The sequence below is a fragment of the Aptenodytes patagonicus genome, chromosome 1, assembly GCF_965638725.1.
Source record: "Aptenodytes patagonicus chromosome 1, bAptPat1.pri.cur, whole genome shotgun sequence".
NCBI lineage: Eukaryota > Metazoa > Chordata > Aves > Sphenisciformes > Spheniscidae > Aptenodytes > Aptenodytes patagonicus.
The window spans coordinates 119,179,851-119,193,246 of record NC_134949.1 but is presented as its reverse complement, the minus strand read 5'-3'; the positions used below and the strand labels follow the sequence as shown (position 1 = coordinate 119,193,246).

General features: G+C 44.8%; 1 protein-coding gene across 1 annotated transcript in view; it reads right to left on the bottom strand.

Annotated features, from left to right (window-relative positions):
• Positions 1–7,340, bottom strand: part of JAM2 (junctional adhesion molecule 2) — a 40,635-nt gene extending 33,295 nt beyond the window's left edge. The window contains exon 1 of the mRNA XM_076352348.1: positions 7,228–7,340. Within this exon, the coding sequence (XP_076208463.1) occupies positions 7,228–7,282 (55 nt within the window). The 5' untranslated portion in view covers positions 7,283–7,340. The remainder of the gene's footprint in view (positions 1–7,227) is intronic.
• Positions 7,341–13,396: the final 6,056 nt, after the last annotated feature.

Below are 13,396 nucleotides of genomic sequence, written 5' to 3'. Positions count from 1 at the left end.
CTTACTTTTTTAAACAGCCAGGATCAAGTTGTAGCTGTTTCAATGCAAGCTTGATCTTCCCATCTCTAACTGAAAACTGCTTTTACAAGTTTTGAACTTGTAAAAAGCAAGCATTCAAAAAGGCTTATTAACAGATTTTTCTATCATGTTTTCCCCTGCAAATAATATTTGAGAGAAACCAAATGCCTGCTTTAGTTCCTATTAACCAGGAGGAGTTACAGACTTACTAGTGGTTCAACACCTACTTGCTGTTGTATTACTTCCTGCTGTTCAGAAATGGCTGTTTTCCCCTTCTTCCTTCTCCAAAAGATCCTTCACCTCCCAGTGTATGTTAGAAACCGACAAGTAAACAGGACCAGATGTTCAGCTGCCAAGCTCACCTTCTGCCTGGTTTAAGAAATTTTATATAAGCACTCGAGCCCTCAATGATACACCGTGAGCACAGAGGTGACATAACTCATTGGAGCCCTCCAGAAAAAAAGTGGCTTTGGAAATACAGGTGAGCACAAGCACTGGCAATCATCCAAATGCTCCTCCAGCCTCATTTGCTGTCTCATTCTTTGAAATACATATTCATTTCCCTAAAAAAACCCAGTATTTAGATGAAGGAAACAAATCATTTGTCTTGATTACAAGACACCATAATATTTGCTTTAAGCTTCCTGTGGTGGAATTACAGCACAATCACATACAACGCTTTGAGGAAGGTGCGACAGGCTTTTTGGCAGAAACGTTTTGTTAAAACTGTTAGTTCTTTGAAAAGTACTCGGGATGGGAAAAGACATGCCAGAAAGTAAAACTGTAACAAAGCTAGCTTTACAGAATTTCGGGGGGGGGGGGGGGGGGGGGGGGGGGGAGGGACAGGGAGGAGGAAGGTGAGCTAACCAGAATAGAATTAATTACCGGTAAATGAATTGCCTTTCAGCTTCCACATAACATTTCCCTCAGTTTCTATTAAAGTGCTCACCCCATCGTAAATTAGCCACTGAACTAGAAAGAACTTGTAAACCTATTTTCCCACATATATGCAATAGTGCCACAAAGTTATCACGGTGAAGAAAAAAACCCCAACCAGCCAAACAAGAAAAAACAACAATAAGATAGTTCATTGCATATATCCACAGGGACGCTATTTTAAGCAATTTTGTTTTGTTTGATATCATTGTATAACTTCAAGGGAACCTTGATTTAGCCATTCCATATGGCCCTGGCAAATAGTCTGCAATGACAAATACAAATGTCTACCTTGTGCTTCAATTGTGTTGATATACAAGATATTTATATTGCGATGTGGACAATTCTGGCTGTGTGAACATTTCTTAGTAATCTTCCTTTACGTAAGCATTTACACTGGAGTCACCTCTAGCATTGCTAAGAGAAAGTACAACACTAAGCCTTACTTTGAGAAAAGTATTCCCAAAAGGGATTGCCAGCTGCAGGGAACCAATGATAAACAGACTGGCTTCAGAAGTGCTCCAACAGAAAAATGACATTTTGAGTGTTGATGGACTCTAAGTAGATCATACCATATATAAACTTTTAAATCCCAATTTCAGAACTAAATTACTAGTTGTTCCTGCCCCTCCAAAAGCACTGACAACCCAAACCTATCCCCCCCCCAATAAGGGAAGCTTGCTTACTGCTACTGCTGAAGATTCACATGCATGTCACTGTCTGTCTTCAGTGAAGAAATATCACTATTACTTACTCGTGAAATTATGAGAAAACTGGATTTTTTTTTTTTTAATATCAGTTGTAAAAGAAGATTCTCCCATACTTAAGAGGAATTCTCTCTCATGACCACCAGCACTTGAGAAGAAGCTAAAGCACTTGGGGCACCCTTTGAGGAAGGGTAAAAGCCTTCTCTAACATTTTAACTCACATCTTTAAAAACAGGTCTGCACATACGCCCAGTAACATTTGGGGTTAGTCAGTGGACACAGGCAAGTTTGGTAGCTCTAGGTCACAAAAGATGATCCCACATGTTTTGTTAAGCCAGTCAGCTAAAGAGAAAAGGTGAAGTCAAAGTTCAACTACTTGTGAGTTCTTACCTAATCATTTGTGATGTCATCAGCCAGTTTCTGCAGCAGAACCTGGTAGCTACTGTGTTGCTGCCAAAACAGTCTGCAGTAGGAAATACAGGTATAACACAGGACACAATCGCCAAAATATCCTTGTGTGATTCAGTTAAATAGCCAATGAGAAGACCTCATGCAGGCTCAATTAGATCTGCTAATCACAGTGGTAGTTTCAACTCTCATTATTAATGCCAGATGCCCTATGGTATTCACAATTACCAGAAATACATGTCCTATGGCATGAATAAAGAATTGTTGCAACGTTAAAGCTGAGAAAACAGGACCTCAGAGGCCAAGTGACAGCAAAAGCAAGTCCTCCACTTCCATACATCCGCCTTAAACAGAAGAAAACAAGAGGAGTTGTGATTGTCTTGATGTGGTATTTCCAGGTATATTTCCTGTCTCCTGTATGCAGTGAGGGATGACAGTCACCCTCATTTTTCCTTTTGCACATCCAATAGCAGGCTGTGGGGCCAGTAACCTGAACTAAGGATACCACAGGGCCAGCCAGGGACCAGCTCTCTCTGCCTCCTCTCTGCTGGGGAGAGAGAGGAGAGAGACAAAGCCCTTACCACAGAACAGCATTGCTTCTGGCTGAGGCCTCTCAGAAATAGAGCACCCCTTCCAAGTAGCAGGCTGAAGTTTAAGGGAAATAGCATGACTTGCTCAAATGCAGCAAAGGCTGTGATTTCTGAGAGACATGCCAATAACTCACAGCCAAAGTTTCTTTTGAGCCCTGAGGATCTAACCAAGAGGGTGAAATTGTGAAGGTTATAACGTAAGCTAGAGAGAGGAGCATGTCTCCCTTTTAAAGACAGGAAGGTCTTCCAACCAAGTCCTCAGTTTTTATCCGTTTTACAAGCATTTCGGTATCTTGTGCAGTGTCACCACGGTCATAAACAAAAAAAGTTAGGCTGAACATTAGAAACAAGCATTGCTTTTCTGCAGTAAATTTTCACTTGTTCATTTACATTTAATAAGCTTACTGTCATCTCACAGCCTATGTTACGGTATCTAAGAGTCTGTGCAGGTTTGTAGACCACTAGCGGTCTATAGCAAAGAAATACTGCTTCTCAACTAAAACAGCAAGAGAAGGAACCTTCCTGTGATGTCTCTTCCCCCACTCCCTCTCCAAAAAATAGGTACTCTGGTTTATAGTATTATGTTGTACAGATATTACTAGGGAAGTATGCAGCCTTAAAAATTTAAGAAATCCCATCTTACCTGAATATGGACTGTGATTTAGAAATCAGAGTAAGTCCCTACCAAGTTATTCCAGCAAACAAAGAGGGTTCAACAGAAGCCTGGGGGTTCACGATATTCTCAATTTTGAGTACATCAGTTGTACATCACATATAATCAGGAAATCATAGTTTAAGGACTTCCACTGTCAATTCCTACAGCCAATGCAGTCATGCTTTATGATTTCTTGTCGGGGGCAGGAAGACAAAAGGCTTTTTTGGTCTAGAACCTCTCTATCTGGCTGAAAGATTCCTGAGCACTAAGGAGTGTTTGCTTTAAAGCCAAAAACAAACAAACAAACAAACCTTCACCTTATTTATTGCTCAATCAAAGTACCCCAGTGAGCTCCATCAAATATTTATGTAAGACTACTTTTTATTACCTCTGCATTGTCCTCACACAGACACATTGTACTGGATTTGCTTCCAGCATCACCAGCTTAAGTTTAATTTCTAATGGACACTAATGCAAGAAACATCACACCTAGAAGCTTCACAAAAAGGCCAGTTCATCAGTATGTACTATCTGCTCCAGAGTAGCCATGATGATTAATAACAACCATTTCTGTATATTTTCTAACCGTCTTGCCAACAGAGCTCACAAGTCTGACTTTGTGGCACCTTCTAAAACTTTCCACATAACACCAGTTTCAGGAGCTCGTGCCGACAGAGAATGTGATTGAAGACCTCCAACTCCCTTACTTTCCCCTAAATTAAAGGTGAAAGAGAAGCTTTAACTCAAAGAAACCACTATTTCTGTGGGTCACTAATATTTCTTAGTAGGGTCTCACTGAAAAACAATCCAAACCTCATCTACCTCAGCACTGTTCTTGGCTATGCTGATGTCCTTTGACCAATTTATACAGCTCTTAATTTTTGCAGCTAAACTACCAAGCAAGTTCTCTAGACCTACTCCACAATACAATATTCACACGCTTCAGGTACCAACCACTATTTTCTTTTCCTCATTACTCTTTGCTGGGTAAAAAACTGGCTGGACATCCGGGCCCAGAGAGTTGTGGTGAATGGAGTTACATCCAGTTGGCAGCTGGTCACGAGCGGTGTTCCCCAGGGCTCAGTTTTGGGGCCGGTCTTGTTCAATATCTTTATCAATGATCTGGATGAGGGGATTGAGTGCACCCTCAGTAAGTTTGCAGATGACACCAAGTTGGGCGGGAGTGTTGATCTGCTCAAGGGTAGGAAGGCTCCACAGAGGGACCTGGACAGGCTGGATCGATGGGCCGAGGCCAACTGTATGAGGTTCAACAAGGCCAAGTGCCGGGTCCTGCACTTCGGCCACAACAACCCCATGCAGCGCTACAGGCTTGGGGAAGAGTGGCTGGAAAGCTGCCTGTCGGAAAAGGACCTGGGGGTGCTGGTCGACAGCCGGCTGAACATGAGCCGGCAGTGTGCCCAGGCGGCCAAGAAGGCCAATGGCATCCTGGCCCGTATCAGAAATCGTGTGGCCAGCAGGAGTAGGGAAGTGATCGTGCCCTTGTACTCAGCACTGGTGAGGCCACACCTCGAATACTGTGTTCAGTTTTGGGCCCCTCACTACAAGAAGGACGTCGAGGTGCTGGAGCGTGTCCAGAGAAGGGCAACGAGGCTGGTGAGGGGTCTGGAGAACAAGTCTTATGAGGAGCGGCTGAGGGAGCTGGGGTTGTTTAGCCTGGAGAAGAGGAGGCTGAGGGGAGACCTCATCGCTCTCTACAACTACCTGAAAGGAGGTTGTAGCGAGGTGGGTGTTGGTCTCTTCTCCCAAGTAACAAGCAATAGGACGAGAGGAAATGGCCTCAAGTTGCGCCAGGGGAGGTTTAGATTGGACATGAGGAAAAATTTCTTTACTGAAAGAGTGGTTAAACATTGGAAGAGGCTGCCCAGGGAAGTGGTGGAGTCCCCATCCCTGGAGGTATTTAAAAGACGAGTAGATGAGGCGCTTAGGGACATGGTTTAGTGGGCATGGTGGTGTTGGGTTGACGGTTGGACTCGATGATCTTAGAGGTCTTTTCCAACCTTAATGATTCTAAGACTGTAGTTTCTGCCCATTCCCCACTATCCCCATGGCATGTTGGGCCCCAGACCCACATAAGAGACCACTCAGCCCATACGTCTCACTTGGACGCCAGTATTACTCAGTCTTATTGTTAACGTGAACATACTGCAGCCACAGGAGCAGCAGCAGACTCCTGATTGCCTGGATTTCTGCCTGGATTTCCTCCGGCTCACACAAACAATCAGCATTTGCACGCCCACCTACAGTCACTTTCTTCATGCAACAACTTCTTAACAGCACCTTGCTGGTAAACTTTCTCCCCCCCTGGCGTTTCTTGGGAATTGGGACAGGAAGAGGAAAAAAAAAAAAAAAGCACATCTGACAACAACGTAGGCACCAGACTTTGATCCACTGTACTGCTTCCAAACCACCCGCTATCATTTCCTCACGGGTCAAAGCCAGCACTGCCAACAGACACAACCGGAAAGCTGAGCAGCCTGAAGACACTGAAACCTGTCACCAAAAAAACCACAGCAGCCTCATCTGCTCAGATAAACCCATGCAGTTAACAACAAATAAAGAAAAAAAGATCAAAAGAAAATAATTTTTATTATTATTTACTATATGAAAGAGAAAGTCTGCACTAGCTGCCCATCTAACAGCCCAAAATTTCCATAAGGTCTCGTAGAAGCAAAGAGGAAAAGAAAAACCACCACCAAACCAAAGACCTAGCAGACACACATCACTTCAAGTCTCTCCTCGACAGGACTCATCCCTCCTCTGGAAAAAAGGAGTTTCGACACACACAAATTTCTGTTAGGTGAGGAGGAATGAAAGGTAAACTACAAAACATACCCAGCATCAGCACGGTGGATGTCCCGCATCCACAACGGATTGAGAACCCGTCCCAGGCTGGTCCCAGGCGGTCGCTTCATTGCGAGACTGTGCTACATAATTCTTTTCAAAAGATTATTTCCATGTACAGCCTCTTTCCCTACAATACCAGCAAGACACAAGAAGCATGCAACAGGAGCACAGTAAGACACATCTGAAAGTGACAGCCTTGTCACACGACTGGCACTGTTAACACTGTATATTAATTCACTGCTTCTTCACAGGTACACGGCCCCACGATCTCATTTTTTTTCTTATTTCCATGTGCTTTCTGGGTGGGGCAGCTTTTGCCAACTTATTTTAACATCTCCTCCGCTCCCCCCCCCCCCTTTGTTTTTAATGAGTTAGACAATAGGACCACAAAAATATTGGAAACGTAAGTCTGTTCCGGAGCTGCAGCATCCAGTGCTGGCAACAGAAAACTTGCTCATTCATCTTGTAAAGGCCATCAGAAAAGCAAACTACGCAGCCTGCATCCTAAAGTTTGCATCGCTGCAGAAAGCCACTGGCTTGCGCTGAAACAGGCCCGGCTTAAACAGGTTACATCTGTGTGAAAACAAGAGACACATGGAAATAATCAGCGCGCACTCCCCCGGCCGCAGGGAAGGACGCGTTCGCTTTTATTTCGCTGTTGGAGACGCGACTTGGCTCCTCTCGCTCCGGGGGCGAGGGAGGGGAAACGATGTCCCGCCGCGGCTCCCCTCGCCCTGCCCGGAGGCTCCCCCGGCCGGGCAGCGCCGCCGCGGGGGCGGGCGCGGCTCTCGGCGGGCAGCGCGGCGGGGCGCGGCAGGGCCGGGCCCGGGCGGCGGCCGGGGAAGGGGCCGGGCGAGCCGGGCGCCCCCGAGCCGAGCCCTCCCCCCTCAGCGCACACCCACACTTTGGGGGGACCGTTCCCCCCGCGGCCGGGGAGCCCGGCGCCGTAGCAGCGGGGCGGGGAGCGCAGCGGCCGAGGCGCTCCCGGAGGGAGCGGTCCGCGATAGTCTCCGCGCCTGCCCCGCGGGGAAGGGACGCGGCCACTTACAGCTCAGGACCCCCAAGTAACCGAGGAGCAGCAGGCGGAGGCTGCGGCTCGCCATCTTCCCGGCAACGGCCGCTCCCCACCGGCGGCAGCGGTTAATAAGCGCCGGGCGACGCCGGCGGGGCGTGAGGCGCGGCCGGGGGGGGCGGCCCGGCCCGGCCTCGCCTCGGCTCGGCTCGGCCCGGAGGAACGGGGCGGCGCCGCGCCTGGCGGGCCGGGGGCGCCCGGGGAGGCTGCCGTGAAGCAGGTGCGGCAGCCGGGGCGCAACCCCCGCGCCCGCTGGCCTCTGCCTCCGCGCCGGCAGAGCCTTCCCGCGTCGCTCCCGCCAGCCCTCTTCCTCCGCCGCCACCCCAAAACTTTTAACGTGTCCGAGGAGGCGCCTCCCCGCCCCGCGCTGGCTCCGGGCGCAGGGAGCCGCGGCTGCCTGCGGGGTTGCGCTGTGGCCTGCCGCCGGGGCGCCCCGGAGCGGGGAGCCGCGGCGGGCAGCAGCTCCGCGCCAACTCCGGGCGCATCGCTCTCCTCTTCCTTCTTCTCCTCCTCCTCGCCATGGGGCCAGCGCGATGCCCCCGCGCATCCCGGGGCTGTACTGTGTTGTGTTCAGCGGCTCTTCCCTCGGAATTCCTTATTTGTTTTTAAACTGTGAGGTCTTCGTAAGCTCAAGGACGTTTGTCGCAACAGAATGAACTTTCATAACGAAAAGCTTAAACTTCTCAAAGAAGACCATAGCCCCTGTTGGTCCGTTTCCCGAAGTCAAACCCACCCGGGGTGGAAGTAGGGATAACAGGGTGAAATCGCGGAACAAGGGTTTAGATGTTCCGGATGACAAGAGAGCAGCCTGACGGCGAGGCGCCGTTTTACGCTGCAGGCTTTGCACGAAGTCACAGTGACTCCTTGCGCCGGTACGGCCGGGCCGGGCCAAGCCCCACCTGCGCAGGGCACGGCCGTTAGCCAGCAGGAGATGGGCTGCGCGGCGACCTGCAAAGCCCTTTTTATTATCAGTTTATACCAGCCTAGGAGATTCTTGATTAAATATACTGGAGGCGTAATGGCCCTCTAAATTCATGAATCAAGGAAAATTACTCATTGTGACGGCTGGTCGGGCTTCTGAGTAGTTTCTAACGACATCTTAAAAATATATCACCGCTGATGTAATAGGGTTCTATAACAAGAAAAGTATCATAAGCGTTTCTTTGATAAGCAGAACAGCATCGTTGGCTATATTTTGTTAGACTGTAGCAAAATGAGGAAAGATTATTCGTAAATAAAATCTCTAGCAGCTATTTTAATGGAGACCAAAGAAGTAGGATGCCATGATGCTCTTCATATCAAAATCTTCTTAGCTTGTTTTTCACATGCAAAAATGTATATAGAATACAAGTAATATTTCTGCAAAAAACGTGCATGTATATATGTCCAGTATCTATTACCAGTACAATGGTGACACGCACTTTATAAAATCAAAACTATTCCATAGGCAACAGAGAAGTTCTTCATTTTGTGTGGCCCAGCACATCGCAACTTTAAGCATATACAAAGTTTCATTGATTTCAGTAGGACTGCTTTACTGTTTAAAGCCACGGGGTGATAGAAACACCGTGTTGATGTACAATTTAAATTTACGGGAGGAGCCTGGTGGAAAAGGTACAGAGGTGGGGAAAGTTAAGAAATGGCACTACGGAATTAAATGAAAGGATTGCTCATAGGATGACCATTGAAACTGATGTAATGACAGTGAGTCGATGAGGGGAATGAAGAGATGAATGGTGAGGAGAAGGTACGCCATTAGATGATGGGATGAAGTTTAGCCCAGCGCAGTAGTCCTTCCACCACAGTAAACATTCAGTTCTAATTGCCCAAATACATAGGCTCACATACAAGGTTTAATTTGGATTTCATTAACGTGACTCTTACGCCACAGTAAATCCACTTAAATGCGTAGGGTTTGTATAAGCATGAGGTCAAATTACTTTTTTTTTCTGTTCACAGTTTTGTTTCGCTTGCAAGTGAAGCAAATACCCCGTGCACAGGGTTGTCTCCCCAGCATTTCTCTGACTTTTTCTAGTACGGTTTCACAGTATTTTCACAGTTTCTTTCAATTCCTCTCTCTTATTTCAGCAACAACCAGATCACGGTTTCTCTGCTTGCTTTATACAATTGCAGGAAACACCAGCAACTAAATGAGAGTATTCTGAATGCGTTTACAGAATTATTGGAAAACTGGTTGTAATGCATATAGTTCATTTAATGTATATACTTCTTCTGTGTGCTTTGCCGAACAATGGTACTCTTAAAAATACTGTAAGTACTTTGTTAGAAGAGTACAAGACTGCTATCCATATTTTTAATCTTTTTAAGTTAGACGTAGTAAAAATATTTTCATTAAACAGCACATAGAGCCCAACATGGAAGAATTTGTTCGAGATACTCAGTCTAACAGTTATTCTTGGAGAGATTTCCATAGAGACTCCTTTTTAGAATAATAAAAATAGCCTATAATTAACGTCTGCACACAGAATGCCGGTCAAGAATAGCTATCTGATTTTGTAATAACTATTCTAGTCAAGTTCTTTGTGTAGAAAAGCCTTCAAGAGTTGTGTGGAAGTGCAACATGATTTCAAGACTTGGCTGCTTGTTAATGATCTCAATAATTCATAAACCAAAAGATTACCCTCATTAGTTGATATTTTAGATAAATCTACATTCTTACATTGCAATGTAATTCTTTCTCCTTTTAATGAAACTTACTATTGCAAATGAGAGTGCTAATGGTAATCTGCTCTAACAATACAAGTTTACCTCTTTTATTATGGCACCACCACTCCGTTAAAGAGCTCTGGGCGAAAACAGTTTTGAAAAATAATTTGCAAAAATTCTGTGAAACAGTATAAGCCAAAACTCTGACTCTTCACTTTGGGAATGTTTCATTTTTCTTAGCTATAGGATGATAAAAATGAATACAGAGAAATTAATCCATATTAAGAAAATACTCCTTTTGGTGATTTCTCCACTAAAAATAGGTTTTATTTTGCTGGGCGAACAAAACCAAATCACCCTAGATTTATTTTTCTGCACCTTGCATGCTGACTTCTAGAATAACTTTGAGGTATAACAATACAAAAATCAGTACAACAAATTAGAACTGCTAGATGTGGTTACACAGGTGTTGCAATGTAAATGCTCAAACACGTTACAGATAGGTAAGAGAGGAAGACGTTTATGATTCCTCTTCTCAAAAACATGCGTAGGATGGGGGAAAAGTAGTGTGCTACAAGAAGGGAACTGGCTGTTTAATTAACACTTAGAAGAGTAAGGTGTTAATTCCTATGTAATCACTCATCTGTCATGGCTTACACATACCAAACTAGAAGACAGTCGTGAGAGAGCCGATGAACGTTCATCCTTGCACCGCCATTAAAAAAAGAAGTTTAATGAAAGGCAATGCTTCCCTAGTATATCCCATTCAGGCATAAACCTGGCATATCTCGAGTTTACTCACTGAATTTAAGCAGATCAACTAGTGTAACCCTAGTCTCATGTAAGCAAATGCATATTTTTTATTGTGTTGATGAGCAGGCAGTATGGATGTGTGATGATCTGTGAGTAGCTCATCTCTTGTTTGTAGAGTGAAAGCACCGAAGATTACAGTTCTGCACCACTTTTCCCTTTTCTTCCCGTGCTTCCCTAAGTTCAGTGTTCTTTAAACTTTTTGGGTGTCTCTTAGCTGATCTATAATAGCGGGTAGCCCAGCAAGGTTGCTGATAACTGTGCTTGGTTATGATGAGAGGAGCAGGGGGGAAGATTTAGGATCTGGAGCCACTGAGGGAGAAAGACATAGGAAAAAAGCACTCCTGTGCATAAGTATACCTATATCTTTACTTATATGGAGAGCTGGAGGGCTGATTGTTATTGGAATTTTCATTGTTTAGGTTTTGATCAGGAAGACATGTTTGAATATTTTTCCATATTTAAAGAAGAAGAAACAGATTTTTTCATGTTTCTAGAAGAGGAATGTTGCATTTGAGGTGGTCAGAGATGCCATTTGAGACTTGGTGCCATAGCCTGTGGGTTAAATTTCTGTACACATCTTTTTTCCAAGCACACCAAATTGTTGTGACATATGGTTGTTCTAGTAAGTGCTGGAGATGGGAGCACATGGCTGTAGAGCGACTGTTCTGGTGTGATTCTGGGCACGGCAACGGGACAAGTTGATGGAAATCTATTTTGTAAAACTGCTAAAACAGATTCCATTTAATTAACTAGCTTAATCACCAAAATACATATTTCATGCTCCATGTCACAAACCTTGTTTCTGAAACTCATTGATCGATGTGCTATGTGTTTTTCATTGTGCCCTGACTACCAGCCTGCAGTACGTTGAATCTATCAGCTTGAAAGCCTTGCTCTTTAGTGTGAAGAATTATCAGCAGCCATGTGTAAGCGTGTGGAGGGGTTGATATCTACAATTTAAGGGACAATTTTTCTATTTTGCAATTTTAACTGTCACCACACCTAGCTTTTTATAATGTTCTGGGGTGTTGCTTTAATGGCTATCCACTCCTTTAGTTATAGTTGGCCTTGTTTCCTTTCTACTTCTGTGGCATCTTGTTACTTTGTTTCGCTGCTTCATGTTAATTGCTTTAACTCCCGTCTGGGAAAAAAAATCTGATTTAGCTAGCAGATTATCTGCTTGTTTTGTACTTTGAAACTGAAAACAGTGAGCAAGAATAGTTTAGAGAAAAGAAGCAAAAAAAATTTCAGATGTTCTTTTTTTCCATGAAGCTGTTGTTGATGGCTGTTTAAAGACAGAGTATGCCATAGATTAGTTGTCTTGCTATAATAAAAAGGATTAGAGTGCTGTGATAGAACACTGTATCTCTATTAGACTGTTAAAATATTTCATATCTAATGTGTCAGCCAAACTTGAACCAGGAAAGCCAGAAAACGTGAGGGCAGAACAAGATAACAGTAACACAAATTAGTTGTTCTCAGTAGCTTTTTTCTGTTGACTACCCCCCCTCCATTTTCTGGAATGTCTTGTATAATTTTATCTTTGACTTGCAAAGTACAGTATTAATGCCATTTTTTTTTCCAACTGAATTTGCAAGATCACTGCCACTGAGCAGACAGCTCAGTAGCAATCAAAGGTACTTTTCTAAAACGTACATTTTCTAAAAGAGGTCCACCAAATTGGATGGCATTGCAGGACATTTCGCGATTCAACCTGAGCAACAGTGGACAACATGTTAGCCACGATGCTGACGGTGGTAGATTCAGAATTATTTCGCCACAGTGTGCACAGTGTGCAATGTGTATATGAAGCTGCACTTTAAGCCAGGTCACTGAAATAATGTGAATAAAACATAATCTTTCAGCAATACGGATCCTGCAATTTGTATCGCTTCAGTGATCTCGTGTTCAGCACCTTGTACAGCGCTGCCACAGTTGTCTACCTAGAGGGTAAGCAGTGAGAAATGGATGAGAAGGGCAAAGGGAGGGGTAGGGGGTTTTAAGCCAGTTTTGCTTTTGAGGCAATCTTGCTTCCATGAGAGCCATAAACCGTCATGGTTTGTCACTTACCCATTACGGTTGGGTCACATACTGTGGCATAAGAGCACTTAATGGGGTTACTGTTGCCTTGTAGGGCAACCTCCCATTTTCTTCTGCACATCATCAGAACATCCACAGTTTTTCTGAAAGTCAAAGGGCTTTATGAAGTCTGATACTTGTAATTATTCTTGGACGGTTTTTCACTTTTGTTACCTCTCTCTTCTCGGTACCACAAACATGCTCCATGTTGTGACACACTAAAAGCCACTGGACTTCAACCAAACCCTTCCCAGAGTACTTCTCAGTCGGAAGGCCTTTGTCTCTTGGCATTGAGGGGTCAATAGCTGGGGGATTGCACTGAGCTTTTACGTCCCCCACAGGCTGCTGACAGGGCCATGTTTGGCAGCTGAGAGTAACCCCCAGCTGGCCCTCCGCTCAGTCCATGGGGTTTGAGTGGACCCAGGGGTTTTTACCCTCTCACAGAAGCCTCAAGTAAATATACTGTAGTAAACAGAGTAATGATATTACAGTTGTGAGCCAGCTGGGTCAGCATGAATCAAAAATCAGCATGAAGACTGAACTTTTCAATTAACCCCAAATCTATGCCATTGTTGTTCCTCTTTTC